Source organism: Babylonia areolata, chromosome 27 (assembly GCF_041734735.1).
Source record: "Babylonia areolata isolate BAREFJ2019XMU chromosome 27, ASM4173473v1, whole genome shotgun sequence".
Taxonomy (NCBI): Eukaryota; Metazoa; Mollusca; class Gastropoda; order Neogastropoda; family Buccinidae; genus Babylonia; species Babylonia areolata.
In genome coordinates this window covers 40626240-40644419 of record NC_134902.1, presented here as the reverse complement: position 1 = coordinate 40644419, position 18180 = coordinate 40626240, and the positions used below count along the sequence as shown (strand labels likewise).

Below are 18180 nucleotides of genomic sequence, written 5' to 3'. Positions count from 1 at the left end.
TTTTTTTTTCTTGTCTGTCAGAACCAGCAGGCCGGTGTGGTGGATCCAGGTCAGCACATTGAGGGTCAAGGTCAGCCAGGTCAACCCAACCAAGGTCAAGGTCAACCCGAGTCAGAACAGGAGCAGCCAGCAGCAGCCTAGTGACGGGAATGTCAGTCATCACATCATGTCACACCTGTCGGTTATCATGTCATATCACACCTGTCGGTTATCATGTCATATCACACCTGTCGGTCATCACGTCATATGACAACATGTCAAGTATCACGGCCTGCATCAATATCAAAATGAAGGGATCTCATCAAAACAGCACTGTACAGATATGGGCGATGACATCACAGTGCTGGGGTGTCTTGTCTGCTGGCCAGTTGTCTGCCCTTCATCTCACAGGGAACACACAGCTGGCAAGACCAGGGCCAGGTTTCCTTTGTCAGCCTTCAGTGCAGCACTGAGCGTTGCTTTGTCAGCCTTCTGTGCAGCACTGAGCGTTGCTTTGTCAGCCTTCTGTGCAGCACTGAGCGTTGCTTTGTCAGCCTTCTGTGCAGCACTGAGCATTGTCAGTCTTTTGTGCAGCACTGCACTGAGCGTTGCTTTGTCAGCCTTCTGTGCAGCACTGAGCGTTGCTTTGTCAGCCTTCTGTGCAGCACTGAGCATTGTCAGTCTTTTGTGCAGCACTGCACTGAGCGTTGCTTTGTCAGCCTTCTGTGCAGCACTGAGCGTTGTCAGCCTTCTGTGCAGCACTGAGCGTTGCTTTGTCAGCCTTCTGTGCAGCACTGAGCGTTGCTTTGTCAGCCTTCTGTGCAGCACTGAGCGTTGCTTTGTCAGCCTTCTGTGCAGCGCTGAGCGTTGCTTTGTCAGCCTTCTGTGCAGCACTGAGCGTTGCTTTGTCAGCCTTCTGTGCAGCACTGAGTGTTTGCTTCCTGTTGTCAGTGTTCCTCTGTACATGGAATTATACTTAGTGTATACTTTGGGAAATTCACAACGTAAAACTTAGTTTATACTGAGGGAAATTTGCAATGTAAAACTTAGTTTATACTGAGGGAAATTTGCAATGTAAAACTTAGTTTATGCTGAGGGAAATTCACAATGTAAAACTTAGTGTATAATTTGGGAAATTCGCAATGTAAAACTTAGTTTATACTGAGGGAAATTCGCAATGTAAAACTTAGTTTATACTGAGGAAAATTCACAATGTAAAACTTCGTGTATACTGAGGGAAATTCGCAATGTGAAGCAAACCTGGCAAAGACAAAGGAAAATTCCAAACATGAAGCAAACTTAGTGTAGACTTAATTCCCAGTTTGACGCATACTTAGCACAGACTTAGGAAAATTCCCAGCGTGAAGCAAACCTGGCAAAGAATCAGGAAAGTTGTTAACGTGAAGCAGACCTGGCATAGACTAAGGAATATTCTTAACCCGGCTGAGATTGCCGAAGCCAGCCAGCCCAGGATGGAAAAACAATGAGCACAATCTGTTTGTCCTTTTTTTGTCTCCAGCTTTCAGTCTGTTAGCCTGTCTGTATGTCTGTCTGTCCGTCCCCAAAACATTGACATGCATAGCCTTTTTTCTTTTCTGTACTGCAGATGAGAATCACCAGAAAACAGCAATACAAACTGTGATATATTTGGTTATATTGCATGTTCCCAGTGAGAGTTGTTAGTGATTGTTTTCAGACGCAGCTGGATTGTTTTTCCTGTACCTATAAAGTAGAACAGTGACTTAAAGTACCACCTGTTACGAGGTGTGTCTGTTCAGTCCATGTTGACCAGACAGCCACCCCAGCCATAACTGGCCACTTTTGTGATGATCATTCCTTCTGCTGCAGCTTTTGCTAAAGTGCAAGTTGTCATGATAATAATGTGACAATTATTCAGCTTTTGTTAAACTGCAAGTTGTCATGATAATAATGTGACAATTATTCAGCTCTTGCTAAACTGCAAGTTGTCATGATGATATTGCGACAATTATTCAGCTCTTGCTAAACTGCAAGTTTTCATCAAAATATTGTGCTAATTTTTCAGCTCTAGTTAAACTGTCAGTTGTGATCAAAATATTGTGCTAATTATTCAGCACTTGCCAAACTGAATTGTCATCAAAATAATGTTGTTATTATTCAGCTCAAGCTAGACTGAGTTTTCATCAAAATACTGTGCAAATTATTCGGCGCTTGCTAAACTGTGAGTTGTCATCAAAGTACTGTTACGATATTATTCAGCTCTTGCTTATCTGCAAGTTTTTATCAAAATATTATGACAATAATTCAGCTCTTGCTAAATTGCGAATTGTCATAAAAATATTGTGATAATCATTCAGCTCTAGCTAAACTGCAAGTTTTCATCAAAATAATGTGACAATTATTCAGTTCTAGCTAAACTGCAAGTTGTCATTAAAATATTGTGATAATTATTTAGCTGTAGCTAAACTGCAAGTTGTCATCAAAATATTGATAATTATTTAGCTGTAGCTAAACTGCAAGTTGTCATCAAAATATTGATAATTATTTAGCTGTAGCTAAACTGCAAGTTGTCATCAAAATATTGATAATTATTTAGCTGTAGCTAAACTGCAAGTTGTCATCAAAATACTGATAATTATTTAGCTGTAGCTAAACTGCAAGTTGTCATCAAAATACTGATAATTATTTAGCTGTAGCTAAACTGCAAGTTGTCATCAAAATATTGATAATTATTTAGCTGTAGCTAAACTGCAAGTTGTCATCAAAATACTGATAATTATTTAGCTGTAGCTAAACTGCAAGTTGTCATCAAAATACTGATAATTATTTAGCTGTAGCTAAACTGCAAGTTGTCATCAAAATATTGATAATTATTTAGCTGTAGCTAAACTGCAAGTTGTCATCAAAATATTGATAATTATTTAGCTGTAGCTAAACTGCAAGTTGTCATCAAAATACTGATAATTATTTAGCTGTAGCTAAACTGCAAGTTGTCATCAAAATACTGATAATTATTTAGCTGTAGCTAAACTGCAAGTTGTCATCAAAATATTGATAATTATTTAGCTGTAGCTAAACTGCAAGTTGTCATCAAAATATTGATAATTATTTAGCTGTAGCTAAACTGCAAGTTGTCATCAAAATATTGATAATTATTTAGCTGTAGCTAAACTGCAAGTTGTCATCAAAATATTGATAATTATTTAGCTGTAGCTAAACTGCAAGTTGTCATCAAAATACTGATAATTATTTAGCTGTAGCTAAACTGCAAGTTGTCATCAAAATACTGATAATTATTTAGCTGTAGCTAAACTGCAAGTTGTCATCAAAATATTGATAATTATTTAGCTGTAGCTAAACTGCAAGTTGTCATCAAAATACTGATAATTATTTAGCTGTAGCTAAACTGCAAGTTGTCATCAAAATATTGATAATTATTTAGCTGTAGCTAAACTGCAAGTTGTCATCAAAATATTGATAATTATTTAGCTGTAGCTAAACTGCAAGTTGTCATCAAAATATTGATAATTATTGGGGATACATCAAATTGTGGCATGTCCTCTCTGCTGGCTTCACTGATCACCGTGTTGGCCAGATCTGACCTCTGACCTCTAACCTTCCACTGTGCCTTGTGACCCTGCAGTGTGCACATGTCCTGTTGACCACACATCAGTGTCTGTCAGGGGATACAGTGACCCTGCAGTGTGCACATGTCCTGTTGACCACACATCAGTGTCTGTCAGGGGATACAGTGACCCTGCAGTGTGCACATGTCCTGTTGACCACACATCAGTGTCTGTCAGGGGATACAGTGACCCTGCAGTGTGCACGTCCTGTTGACCACACATCAGTGTCTGTCAGGGGATACAGTGACCCTGCAGTGTGCACGTCCTGTTGACCACACATCAGTGTCTGTCAGGAGGGGTGGATACAGTGACCCTGCAGTGTGCACATGTCCTGTTGACCACACATCAGTGTCTGTCAGGAGGGGTGGATACAGTGACCCTGCAGTGTGCACATGTCCTGTTGACCACACATCAGTGTCTGTCAGGGGGTACAGTGACCCTGCAGTGTGCACGTCCTGTTGACCACACATCAGTGTCTGTCAGGGGATACAGTGACCCTGCAGTGTGCACATGTCCTGTTGACCACACATCAGTGTCTGTCAGGAGGGGTGGATACAGTGACCCTGCAGTGTGCACATGTCCTGTTGACCACACATCAGTGTCTGTCAGGGGGTACAGTGACCCTGCAGTGTGCACGTCCTGTTGACCACACATCAGTGTCTGTCAGGAGGGGTGGATACAGTGACCCTGCAGTGTGCACATGTCCTGTTGACCACACATCAGTGTCTGTCAGGAGGGGCGGATACAGTGACCCTGCAGTGTGCACATGTCCTGTTGATCACACATCAGTGTCTGTCAGGAGGGGCGGATACAGTGACCCTGCAGTGTGCACATGTCCTGTTGACCACACATCAGTGTCTGTCAGGGGATACAGTGACCCTGCAGTGTGCACATGTCCTGTTGACCACACATCAGTGTCTGTCAGGAGGGGTGGATACAGTGACCCTGCAGTGTGCACATGTCCTGTTGACCACACATCAGTGTCTGTCAGGGGATACAGTGACCCTGCAGTGTGCACATGTCCTGTTGACCACACATCAGTGTCTGTCAGGAGGGGCGGATACAGTGACCCTGCAGTGTGCACATGTCCTGTTGACCACACATCAGTGTCTGTCAGGGGATACAGTGACCCTGCAGTGTGCACATGTCCTGTTGACCACACATCAGTGTCTGTCAGGAGGGGTGGATACAGTGACCCTGCAGTGTGCACATGTCCTGTTGACCACACATCAGTGTCTGTCAGGAGGGGTGGATACAGTGACCCTGCAGTGTGCACGTCCTGTTGACCACACATCAGTCTGTCAGGGGGTATGGACACATGGACTCATATGCTGTGTGTGTCCACTGTCCATGACTTGTGGTATGTGTGTCCACTCTCCATGACTTGTGGTATGTGTGTACACTGTCCATGACTTGTGGTATGTGTGTGTCCACTGTCCATGACTTGTGGTATGTGTGTCCACTGTTCATGACTTGTGGTGTGTGTGTCAGCACTGTCCATGACTTGTAGTATGTGTGTGTCCACTGTATGACTTGTGGTATGTGTGTGTCTACTGTCCATGACTTGTGGTATGTGTGTACACTGTCCATGACTTGTGGTATGTGTGTGTACACTGTCCATGACTTGTGTCCACTGTCCATGACTTGTGGTATGTGTGTGCACACTGTCCATGACTTGTGTACACTGTCCATGACTTGTGGTGTGTGTGTGTACACTGTCCATGACTTGTGGTGTGTGTGTCGACACTGTCCATGACTTGTGGTGTGTGTGTGCACACTGTCCATGACTTGTGTACACTGTCCATGACTTGTGGTATGTGTGTGTCGACACTGTCCATGACTTGTGGTGTGTGTGTCAGCACTGTCCATGACTTGTGGTATGTGTGTACACTGTCCATGACTTGTGGTATGTGTGTCGACACTGTCCATGACTTGTGGTATGTGTGTGTCCACTGTCCATGACTTGTGGTATGTGTGTACACTGTCCATGACTTGTGGTATGTGTGTCGACACTGTCCATGACTTGTGGTATGTGTGTGTCCACTGTCCATGACTTGTGGTATGTGTGTACACTGTCCATGACTTGTGGTATGTGTGTCGACACTGTCCATGACTTGTGGTATGTGTGTGTCCACTGTCCATGACTTGTGGTATGTGTGTGTACACTGTCCATGACTTGTGGTATGTGTGTCAGCACTGTCCATGACTTGTGGTATGTGTGTGTACACTGTCCATGACTTGTGGTATGCGTGTCCACTGTTCATGACTTGTGGTATGTGTGTGTACACTGTCCATGACTTGTGGTATGTGTGTGTCCACTGTCCATGACTTGTATGTGTGTCCACTGTCCATGACTTGTGGTATGCGTGTCCACTGTCCATGACTTGTGGTATGTGTGTCGACACTGTCCATGACTTGTGGTATGTGTATGTGTACACTGTTCATGACTTGTGGTATGTGTCTCCACTGTCCATGACTTGTGGTATGTGTGTACACTGTCCATGACTTGTGGTGTGTGTGTCGACACTGTCCATGACTTGTGGTATGTGTGTACACTGTCCATGTCTTGTGGTATGTGTGTACACTGTCCATGACTTGTGGTATGTGTGTCGACACTGTGTCCACTGTCCATGACTTGTGGTATGTGTGTACACTGTCCATGACTTGTGTCCACTGTCCATGACTTGTGGTATGTGTGTAGACTGTCCATGATTTGTGTACACTGTCCATGACTTGTGGTATGTGTGTACACTGTCCATGACTTGTGTCCACTGTCCATGACTTGTGGTATGTGTGTACACTGTCCATGATTTGTGTACACTGTCCATGACTTGTGGTATGTGTGTGTCCACTGTCCATGACTTGTGGTATGTGTGTACACTGTCCATGACTTGTGGTATGTGTGTCGACACTGTCCATGACTTGTGGTATGTGTGTCGACACCGTGTACACTGTCCATGACTTGTGGTATGTGTGTGTCCACTGTCCATGACTTGTGGTATGTGTGTCGACACTGTCCATGACTTGTGGTATGTGTGTACACTGTCTATGACTTGTGGTATGTGTGTGTCCACTGTCCATGACTTGTGGTATGTGTGTCGACACTGTCCATGACTTGTGGTATGTGTGTCTCCAGTCCATGACTTGTGGAATGTGTGTGTCCACTGTCCATGACTTGTGGTATGTGTGTCTCCACTGTCCATGACTTGTGGAATGTGTGTGTCCACTGTCCATGACTTGTGGTATGTGTGTCGACACTGTCCATGACTTGTGGTACGTGTGTACACTGTCCATGACTTGTGGTACGTGTGTACACTGTCCATGACTGTATGTGTCCACTGTCACTGTGGAAAACCCAAGCCCTGAACAGTGTGACCTTGAGGCATCAGATAATGGGTCATTCAAAAGCTGGACACTTTCCTGGGACACCATTGACCACATTCCCTGCACCATTGCCAGTGAATCCTGGCTATTAAATGTAGGCCCGGTTGTTATACTTGTGCTGGGTAGGTCTTTGAGGTAGAATCACACTCTCTTGTCTCAACATACATCTTGGAAGTGCCATGCAAGTTTGGTGCCACATGTTTTCTTTTTTTCTTAATATACTAACACCTGAACATAAAAATGTACATTGTATGATAGCTGTGTAATTGAAGACAGATTGAGAATGGAGTTAATGTCGTGGAGTGGAACATGATCACAAGAAAGAAACATCAAATCCCATTATTACAAGCCCCTCAAGTCACAATTGTGATCAGTGTATGTGTGTTCCAGATGTTTTCTTGGGTACTAAACATTTGCTACATGTCGGATGATTTTGTGTCAGGAGATAAATGACAAATTTCAGAAATGAATGTAAAATATATTACATAAGGAAAGTTTGATATTACATGCGTGAAGTGTGAAGTTACATGTGAAGTGTGCAGTGTAACCTTTCATGTAAAGTATAACTGCTGTCATTGTCACACCAGGTTTGGTCATCATGGAGTTGACTCCAACCAGTGTTTGTTCAAGATTGTACAGATGATCCCCAATGTATTCCTGCTCCCCTGGGTCACGGATGTGGTTTTTAGAAACCACAGATCTGATACAGTTGATTTCTGCTTAATTCAAAGTGATCTCTCCTCTCACAGAGGACAGAAAGTTCTAAGACTCTTTTTTCACCCCAAGTTTCTCAGTGTGCTTCATTTGATTTTTGATCAGGTACATCAGTTTGTTTGGAGAATGATGCCGTCACTTTGACCTGTCTTTTGTGCATCGGTTGTCAAAGTATGTGCTGTGACTTTATGTAAACAGAATGCGCCAGGTGTTTGGTGAGTGACTGTTTATGTGTAGAAGGTAAACGGTGTGCTAGGTATTTGGTGAGTGACTGTTTATGTGCAGAAGGTAAACGGTGCGCTAGGTATTTGGTGAGTGACTGTTTATGTGCAGAAGGTAAACGGTGCGCTAGGTATTTGGTGAGTGACTGTTTATGTGCAGAAGGTAAACGGTGCGCTAGGTATTTGGTGACGGTTTATGTGTAGAAGGTAAACGGTGCGCTAGGTGTTTGGTGAGTGACTGTTTATGTGCAGAAGGTAAACGGTGCGCTAGGTATTTGGTGACGGTTTATGTGCAGAAGGTAAACGGTGCGCTAGGTGTTTGGTGAGTGACTGTTTATGTGCAGAAGGTAAACGGTGCGCTAGGTATTTGGTGAGTGACTGTTTATGTGCAGAAGGTAAATGGTGCGCTAGGTATTTGGTGACGGTTTATGTGTAGAAGGTAAACGGTGCGCTAGGTGTTTGGTGACTTTGTGTGGAATGTAAACAGTGTGCTAGGTGTTTGGTGAGTGACTGTTTATGTGTAGAAGGTAAACAGTGCACTAGGTGTTTGGTGACTGTTTATGTGCAGAAGGTAAACAGTGCACTGGGTGTTTGGTGACTGTTTATGTGTAGAAGGTAAACAGTGCACTGGGTGTTTGGTGACTGTTTATGTGTAGAAGGTAAACAGTGCGCTAGGTGTTTGGTGACTGTTTATGTGTAGAAGGTAAACAGTGCACTGGGTGTTTGGTGAGTGACTGTTCATGTGTAGAAGGTAAACAGTGCACTGGGTGTTTGGTGACTGTTTATGTGTAGAAGGTAAACAGTGCGCTAGGTGTTTGGTGACTGTTTATGTGCAGAAGGTAAACAGTGCACTGGGTGTTTGGTGACTGTTTATGTGCAGAAGGTAAACAGTGCACTAGGTGTTTGGTGAGTGACTGTTTATGTGTAGAAGGTAAACAGACTGCACTGTGTTTGGTGAGTGACTGTTTATGTGCAGAAGGTAAACAGTGCACTAGGTGTTTGGTGACTGTTTATGTGTAGAAGGTAAACAGACTGCACTGTGTTTGGTGAGTGACTGTTTATGTGCAGAAGGTAAACAGTGCACTAGGTGTTTGGTGACTGTTTATGTGTAGAAGGTAAACAGACTGCACTGTGCTTGGTGAGTGACTGTTTATGTGCAGAAGGTAAACAGTGCACTGGGTGTTTGGTGACTGTTTATGTGTAGAAGGTAAACAGTGCGCTAGGTGTTGGGTGACTGTTTATGTGTAGAAGGTAAACAGTGCACTAGGTGTTTGGTGACTGTTTATGTGTAGAAGGTAAACAGTGCGCTAGGTGTTTGGTGACTGTTTATGTGCAGAAGGTAAACAGTGCACTAGGTGTTTGGTGAGTGACTGTTTATGTGTAGAAGGTAAACAGACTGCACTGTGTTTGGTGAGTGACTGTTTATGTGTAGAAGGTAAACAGTGCACTAGGTGGTTGGTGACTGTTTATGTGCAGAAGGTAAACAGTGCACTGGGTGTTTGGTGACTGTTTATGTGTAGAAGGTAAACAGTGCACTAGGTGTTTGGTGAGTGTTTATGTGCAGAAGGTAAACAGTGCACTAGGTGTTTGGTGACTGTTTATGTGTAGAAGGTAAACAGACTGCACTATGTGTTTGGTGAGTGACTGTTTTATGTGTAGAAGGTAAACAGTGCGCTAGGTGTTTGGTGACTGTCTTTGTGTGGAAGGTAAACAGACTGCACTGGGTGTTTGGTGACTGTCTTTGTGTGGAAGGTAAACAGACTCCACTGGGTGTTTGGTGACTGTCTTTGTGTGGAAGGTAAACAGACTGCACTGGGTGTTTGGTGACTGTCTTTGTGTGGAAGGTAAACAGACTGCACTGGGTGTTTGGTGACTGTCTTTGTGTGGAAGGTCAACAGACTCCACTGGGTGTCTGGTGACTGTCTTTGTGTGGAAGGTAAACAGACTCCACTGGGTGTCTGGTGACTGTCTTTGTATGGAAGGTAAACAGACTCCACTGGGTGTTTGGTGACTGTCTTTGTGTGGAAGGTCAACAGACTGCACTGGGTGTTTGGTGACTGTCTTTGTATGGAAGGTAAACAGACTCCACTGGGTGTTTGGTGACTGTCTTTGTGTGGAAGGTAAACAGACTCCACTGGGTGTCTGGTGTCCAACTGTTTGTGTGGAAGGTAAACAGACTGCATTGGGTGTTTGGTGACTGTCTTTGTGTGGAAGGTAGTAAACAGACTGCACTGGGTGTTTGGTGACTGTCTTTGTGTGGAAGGTAGTAAACAGACTCCACTGGGTGTTTGGTGACTGTCTTTGTGTGGAAGGTCAACAGACTGCACTGGGTGTTTGGTGACTGTCTTTGTGTGGAAGGTCAACAGACTGCACTGGGTGTTTGGTGACTGTCTTTGTGTGGAAGGTCAACAGACTGCACTGGGTGTTTGGTGACTGTCTGTGTGGAAGGTCAACAGACTGCACTGGGTGTTTGGTGACTGTCTTTGTGTGGAAGGTCAACAGACTGCACTGGGTGTTTGGTGACTGTCTTTGTGTGGAAGGTCAACAGACTGCACTGTGACTGCTACTTCAGTCAGGTTCCACAGAGAACCTGGCTCCCTCTCGTATCATTCCAGGGCTGTGAAGTAACTGCTGGAGTTACAGGGTTGGGGATCATTTTGACATTTGTTTTCATCTATCGGTTTGTTGGTATTTACTTTCTCTTTTTTCTTTCTTTTCAATGTGTGTTTGTGGAAAGGTGTAAATTTTTGTATTGTGTTTAATCACCAAAGGACAGCATTTTATTTCTGAAATGCATATGTGTTTTCATATTCCCCCCAGATATCTTACACGTTTGTAATGATTAGTTTTTTTTTTGGCACAGTCGAAATAATCTGTTTACTCTGTACACTCATGCTGCTGAAAATTGATGTGGTTTGTCACCTTGAAAACAGAGTGTAGCTGTTCATATGGCAGAGTTAAAAGGGTCACACACAAGAAGTCTTCTTCATCCAGGTGCAGTGATCCTGGAACTTGCAACTGACACACACACACACACACAGAAAGCAAGTGTCATTTGTAAATACTGTTTGTTGTGACCTTTTGAAGGCATTTGTTAGAATCGATATTGCAAGTCTTTGGATTCCTGAACTTTTCTCTAGTAATTGGTAATCAGTTACAACAAAACATTCATACAGTCAGTTATGATAATGACAAAGGGGGCTGTTGCATTTCTCTTTTTTGCAATAGTCAAAATCTGTTAGGTTTCATGTGGGTTTCTTCTTGTTTTTTTCTTTTGTTGTTTTGTTTCTTCACAAGTGGGTTAGGACTGTTAAAAGAAATTTGCATGTCGAAAACCACTAAGGTTTCTGAGGTATTATCTGTGATCTAGCTTGGAATAACTGTTATTAAAAAGAAAAAGAAAAAAAGATTATATGTTTTGATTTATGATCAAAGTGATTTTTGATCCTATGATTGTACATGACATTTGTGAGAATACACACACCTGCCAGGAGTTACCTGTTGGCTTTTTTTTTTCATTTTGTTTGCTTGATTAATTTGTGTTTGTGTTTTAGTTGATATTCTGAAAATGTTATAATACATTTTAGCACAATGAATGATGACTGCATCTTGGTGTGAGAGGTTGCTGTAGAAATACACAACTCTTCAGTTTTACCAGGACTATTGGTCACTGGAATGTCAGGCACATTCATGTAAATATAACATCTTACATTAAAGTTGGCTCAAGCATACCTTTCAGAAGAATACTACAAACATAACTCATTCAAAAAGTACCCTTCTCACAAAAGACTTTAAGTATATATTTACAAAAAAACTCAAAGTATGTATGTACAACCAGTTCAAAGTATATATGTAAACGCATGAGTATAAAGTTGTCTCCCTGAGTCTGAAACCAGAGTCTTTAAAAATGATGACAAGGACTTGGAAAAAAAAAATGTCAGTTTTGTAAACACTTTACCTGAGTACATCACAATTTATATGTGTGAAGTTTTGATGCAAAATACAGTGACATACAAATGAATGCACATTTACAAACCTGCATGTGCGCGCGCGCTCGCACACACACACACACACGACAGTGCGGGCAAACGCATGAAGAGAAAAAAAAAACAGAAATAGTTCCCAATGCACACAGCGGACAGACACAGACATGCAAATACACCCTGCACTTGAATGCTGTGTCTGTGTGACAAGCTGAACTCCCCCCAGTCAGTAGATGCTGACCTGAGGTCCTGGTCACTGTGGACATCACCTGGAGCACAGAGCCTGGGTCCACGCCACAGGTGGTGGCTACACAGTGGACATCACCTGGAGCACAGAGCTTGGGTCCACGCCACAGGTGGTGGCTACACAGTGGACATCACAGTGGACATCACAGTGGACATCACCTGGAGCACAGAGTCTGGGTCCACGCCACAGGTGGTGGCTACACAGTGGACATCACAGTGGACATCACCTGGAGCACAGAGCCTGGGTCCACGCCACAGGTGGTGGCTACACAGTGGACATCACAGTGGACATCACAGTGGACATCACAGTGGACATCACCTGGAGCACAGAGCTTGGGTCCATGCCACAGGTGGTGGCTACACAGTGGACATCAGATCAGGTAGTGGCTACACAGTGGACATCAGATCAGGTGGTGGCTACACAGTGGACATCAGATCAGGTGGTGGCTACACAGTGGACATAGATCAGGTGGTGGCTACACAGTGGACATCAGATCAGGTGGTGGCTACACAGTGGACATAGATCAGGTGGTGGCTACACAGTGGACATCAGATCAGGTGGTGGCTACACAGTGGACATCAGATCAGGTGGTGGCTACACAGTGGACATCAGATCAGGTGGTGGCTACACAGTGGACATAGATCAGGTGGTGGCTACACAGTGGACATCAGATCAGGTGGTGGCTACACAGTGGACATCAGATCAGGTGGTGGCTACACAGTGGACATCAGATCAGGTGGTGGCTACACAGTGGACATAGATCAGGTGGTGGCTACACAGTGGACATCAGATCAGGTGGTGGCTACACAGTGGACATAGATCAGGTGGTGGCTACACAGTGGACATCAGATCAGGTGGTGGCTACACAGTGGACATCAGATCAGGTGGTGGCTACACAGTGGACATCAGATCAGGTGGTGGCTACACAGTGGACATCAGATCAGGTGGTGGCTACACAGGTGGTGGCTACACAGTGGACATCAGATCAGGTGGTGGCTACACAGGTGGTGGCTACACAGTGGAAATCAGATCAGGTGGTGGCTACACAGTGGACATAGATCAGGTGGTGGCTACACAGTGGACATCAGATCAGGTGGTGGCTACACAGGTGGTGGCTACACAGTGGACATCAGATCAGGTGGTGGCTACACAGGTGGTGGCTACACAGTGGACATCACAGTGGACATCAGATCAATCTGTCAGACATGCCAACCCCTGTCAAGTGTTTGTTGGAACGATCAGGAAATTTGATAGGACACTATGAATTTGGTGTCCTGTACTGCACCATGTCGAACTGATGAAATTTGATAGGAACATTATCAATTTGGTGTCCTATACTGTACCATATCAAACTGATGAAATTTGATAGGAACATTATCAATTTGGTGTCCTATACTGCACCATGTCAAACTGATGAAATTTGATAGGAACATTATCAATTTGGTGTCCTATACTGCACCATGTCAAACTGATGAAATTTGATAGGAACATTATCAATTTGGTGTCATGTACTGCACCATGTCAAACTGATGAAATTTGACAGGAACATCAATTTGGTGTCATGTACTGTACCATGTCAAACTGACGCAAACCACGCCCATCTATTTGCTCTTCTCAGCCGAAACTTTTCACTGCAACTCTGTGATAAGTCATCTAGCCATTAGATCGCCGTCTGCTTGCCAATGAAACGCCCTCCCCGGCAGGAGGTAATTAATCATTCTCAATGGCCGTCACTTTTGGAGATAAGTGACGTTATCGAAATTGAGAAATGTTACTTTCATGTATGATTATTTTTTGTTGAAGCTTTCTGCCATGTTTTTGTCTCAGGATTCATATATCTTACATGGTTTGCATCCTTCAAACTCCTCATTTAGGTAGGAACACTCGGCCTCCAAGCCAAATCAGCAAACATATATTTTATCTACAAGACATACAAACACCTGGGCCTACCTACACGGTTTTAACTGCTACGATTAAACTGACTGGTCAACCTAGTGCTGTTTCAATGTCAACACGCATGTGATTAGCTGAGCATCACCACGTGAGACCAAGATTTGCAGTGACTGCCCTGGCCTTGTGATTGATAGGTATAGAGCATCTGGGTAATGTTACACCAGGAAAGCATGTGACCATGCTATGTACCTGGTCATGTGGTGGTCATCAATACACAGTGAAATCTGTCCATTTCAACAACAGACCTGTCCATTACAACAAAACCTGTCCATTACAACAAGGCCTGTCCATTTCAACAACAAGGCCTGTCCATTACAACAACAAAGTCTGTCCATTTCAACAACAAGGCCTGTCCATTACAACAACAAAGTCTGTCCATTTCAACAACAAGGCCTGTCCATTACAACAACAAGGCCTGTCCATTACAACAACAAGGCCTGTCCATTACAACAACAAAGTCTGTCCATTACAACAACAAAGTCTGTCCATTTCAACAACAAGGCCTGTCCATTTCAACAACAAGGCCTGTCCATTACAACAACAAGGCCTGTCCATTACAACAACAAAGTCTGTCCATTTCAACAACAAGGCCTGTCCATTACAACAACAAAGTCTGTCCATTACAACAACAAGGCCTGTCCATTACAACAACAAGGCCTGTCCATTACAACAAGGCCTGTCCATTACAACAACAAAGTCTGTCCATTACAACAAGGCCTGTCCATTACAACAAGGCCTGTCCATTACAACAACAAAGTCTGTCCATTACAACAAGGCCTGTCCATTACAACAACAAAGTCTGTCCATTTCAACAACAAGGCCTGTCCATTACAACAACAAAGTCTGTCCATTACAACAAGGCCTGTCCATTACAACAACAAAGTCTGTCCATTACAACAAGGCCTGTCCATTACAACAACAAAGTCTGTCCATTACAACAAGGCCTGTCCATTACAACAACAAAGTCTGTCCATTTCAACAACAAGGCCTGTCCATTACAACAAAACCTGTCCATTACAACAACAAAGTCTGTCCATTACAACAAGGCCTGTCCATTACAACAACAAAACCTGTCCATTACAACAAAACCTGTCCATTACAACAAGGCCTGTCTATTTAAGCAACAAACCTGTCCATTACAACAGCAAACCTGTTAACATTGCCAGTCCATTTCACCAACAAAGCCTGTCAACAATGCCAGTCCACAACAAAGCCTGTCCATTCCAGCACACTGTGACAGGCAGGCAGACTGTCCCTCTGACCCCAGTGACCCCGTCACGTCCATCGAGCAGCCAATAGGAGAGAATCCCCAGGTCAGTGCTGGTGAAGTCGGCACAGTTGTCTCCCTGCAGGTGAGGGTGGTGATGAGTCGTGCAGCTCAGTATGCTCAGCCTTCACTTGGCCTTGCTCTTCTTCGTCGTCCCTCCTCCCACACTGTCACTCTTCCGCTTCTGGGGGCTGCTGGCTTTACACACACACACACACACACACACACACACATTAATACACACATTAACACACACTCACACACATTAATACACACACACACATTAACACACTCACATACATGCACATTAACACTCACACACACATCAACACACACACTCACACACATGCACATTAACTCACACACACACACATTAACACACACACACTCACACACATGCACAGTAACACACACACTCACACATTAACACACACACTCACAAACACACTCACATGTGTACTCACACACACACATTAACACACATACTCACACATTAACACACACATGCCCAGCCCCCTGCTCATGACTACACCAGGGCTGAACTCAATACTGATCTCACAGAAATGGGGTAAAAAGTCCTGGAAAAGAAAATGACTCCACACAATACTGATCTCACAGAAATGGGGTAAAAAGTCCTGGAAAAGAAAATGACTCCACACAATACTGATCTCACAGAAATGGGGTAAAAAGTCCTGGAAAGGAAAATGACTCCACACAATACTGATCTCACAGAAATGGGGTAAAAAGTTCTGGAAAGGAAAATGACTCCACACAATACTGATCTCACAGAAATGGGGTAAAAAGTCCTGGAAAAGAAAATGACTCCACACAATACTGATCTCACAGAAATGGGGTAAAAAGTTCTGGAAAGGAAAATGACTCCACACAATACTTATCTCACAGAAATGGGGTAAAAAGTTCTGGAAAGGAAAATGACTCCACACAATACTGATCTCACAGAAATGGGGTAAAAAGTCCTGGAAAAGAAAATGACTCTACACAATACTGATCTCACAGAAATGGGGTAAAAAGTCCTGGAAAAGAAAATGACTCCACACAATACTTATCTCACAGAAATGGGGTAAAAAGTTCTGGAAAGGAAAATGACTCCACACAATACTGATCTCACAGAAATGGGGTAAAAAGTCCTGGAAAGGAAAATGACTCCACACAATACTGATCTCACAGAAATGGGGTAAAAAGTCCTGGAAAGGAAAATGACTCCACACAATACTGATTTCACAGAAATGGGGTAAAAAGTCCTGGAAAGGAAAATGACTCCACACAATACTGATTTCACAGAAATGGGGTAAAAAGTCCTGGAAAGGAAAATGACTCCACACAATACTGATCTCACAGAAATGGGGTAAAAAGTCCTGGAAAGGAAAATGACTCCACACAATACTGATCTCACAGAAATGGGGTAAAAAGTTCTGGAAAGGAAAATGACTCCACACAATACTTATCTCACAGAAATGGGGTAAAAAGTCCTGGAAAGGAAAATGACTCAACACAATACTGATCTCACTGAGACTGGGGAAAAATAATCCTGGAAAGGAAACTGAGCTAAAAGTACAGTTGTATACGAGGTGTGTTAAAAAAGTATCCAACCTTAATTATTCGTGCGTAAATAAATGAAGCTCAGGAGGCGTGGTTTGGTGCACGTATGTAAGTGACCCTAATGCACATGCGTGAATTTTTCCCGCCTGCAGAAGCTGTCAGTTGACAGCAGACCGCCGATGAGTGAGGAAGTGTAAGTGCCGTCGGATTTTTGTTTTTGACAAAATGACTGAAAAACTTGAACAACGCTACTGCATCAAATTTTGTGTCAAACTTAACGATTCCCAAGTGGAAACAATCCACAAGATTCAACAGGACTTCGGGGACGAAGCAATGGGCACCACATATATAAAGTGAGTGGTACAACCGTTTCAAAGATGGCCGCACATCAGTGGAGAGTGAAGCACGTTCTGGTAGGCCCTCAACATCCTGAAATGAGATCGTCACTGACCAACTGAGGACCCTGGTGATGCACACCTGTGCTTCGTCAAGCTCCCTACTCTCCCAACATGGCTCCATGTGACTTCTGGCTGTTCCCACAGCTGAAAATGCCCCTGAAAGGGACCAGATTTCAGTCCAGAGAAGACATCATGCAGAATGCGACGGACCAGCTGCACGCCATCCCAAAAGAGGCGTTCCAGCACTGCTTCCGACAGTGGCAGAACCGTTGGGAGAAGTGTGTGGCAGCCCAAGGGGACTACTTTGAAGATTAGTGTCAATTTCTTGTATCTGGATACAAGTTTTTATGAACAAAGGTGGGATACTTTTTGAACACACCTCATATATTCATGCATACAAATCTAGGACATGTCTCTATGTGGATGAACATTCTATCAGTTTTTTATATTTATTTCTCTCCGTCGTTTCAAGCCCAGCCAACCACACAGAGCCATTATCAGGACTGGAAAGAAAAAAAGAAGTTATTATCGATCCTGGAGATTCTTGGGAAGTTGAGGAGGGTGGGGGGGCACACCCCAAAAAGAAAATCAGACACAAGTGCAGTTACACCCATGTGCATACACCTGGGGCATGCCTCTGACCTTGAGAATTCTGTCAAGTTTTATGTCAGAAAATGAAGAAAATCTACTTCCACACACAATTACATATTGGTACAGGCATCCAGAACAAAAGAACGCCATCAGATAATTCACACCCTAAAAAAAGAAAAAAAAATCAGTCAGTGATGGCGTCCATGCCCCACAGTGAGTCACCTGCACTGGCAGCCTTGGCTTCCTTGCGTCTGGCATAGGCCTCCGCCATTCTCTTG

At 43.7% G+C, this 18180-nt stretch overlaps 1 protein-coding gene across 27 annotated transcripts in view; it reads left to right on the top strand.

Annotated features, from left to right (window-relative positions):
- LOC143301096 (nucleobindin-2-like) overlaps positions 1 to 11400 on the top strand; it is a 54172-nt gene extending 42772 nt beyond the window's left edge. For 2 of the 27 annotated variants that reach the window (XM_076615117.1, XM_076615146.1), the window contains exons 13-15: positions 22 to 8606; positions 8699 to 9018; positions 9067 to 11400. In XM_076615117.1, coding sequence (XP_076471232.1) covers positions 22 to 141 — 120 coding nt within the window. In that variant the 3' untranslated portion in view covers positions 142 to 8606; positions 8699 to 9018; positions 9067 to 11400. Of the gene's footprint in view, positions 1 to 21; positions 9019 to 9066 lie in introns of all 27 variants that reach the window. The other 25 variants (XM_076615142.1, XM_076615143.1, XM_076615119.1 and 22 more) reach the window with 25 other exon arrangements.
- The last annotated feature ends 6780 nt before the right edge of the window (positions 11401 to 18180 follow it).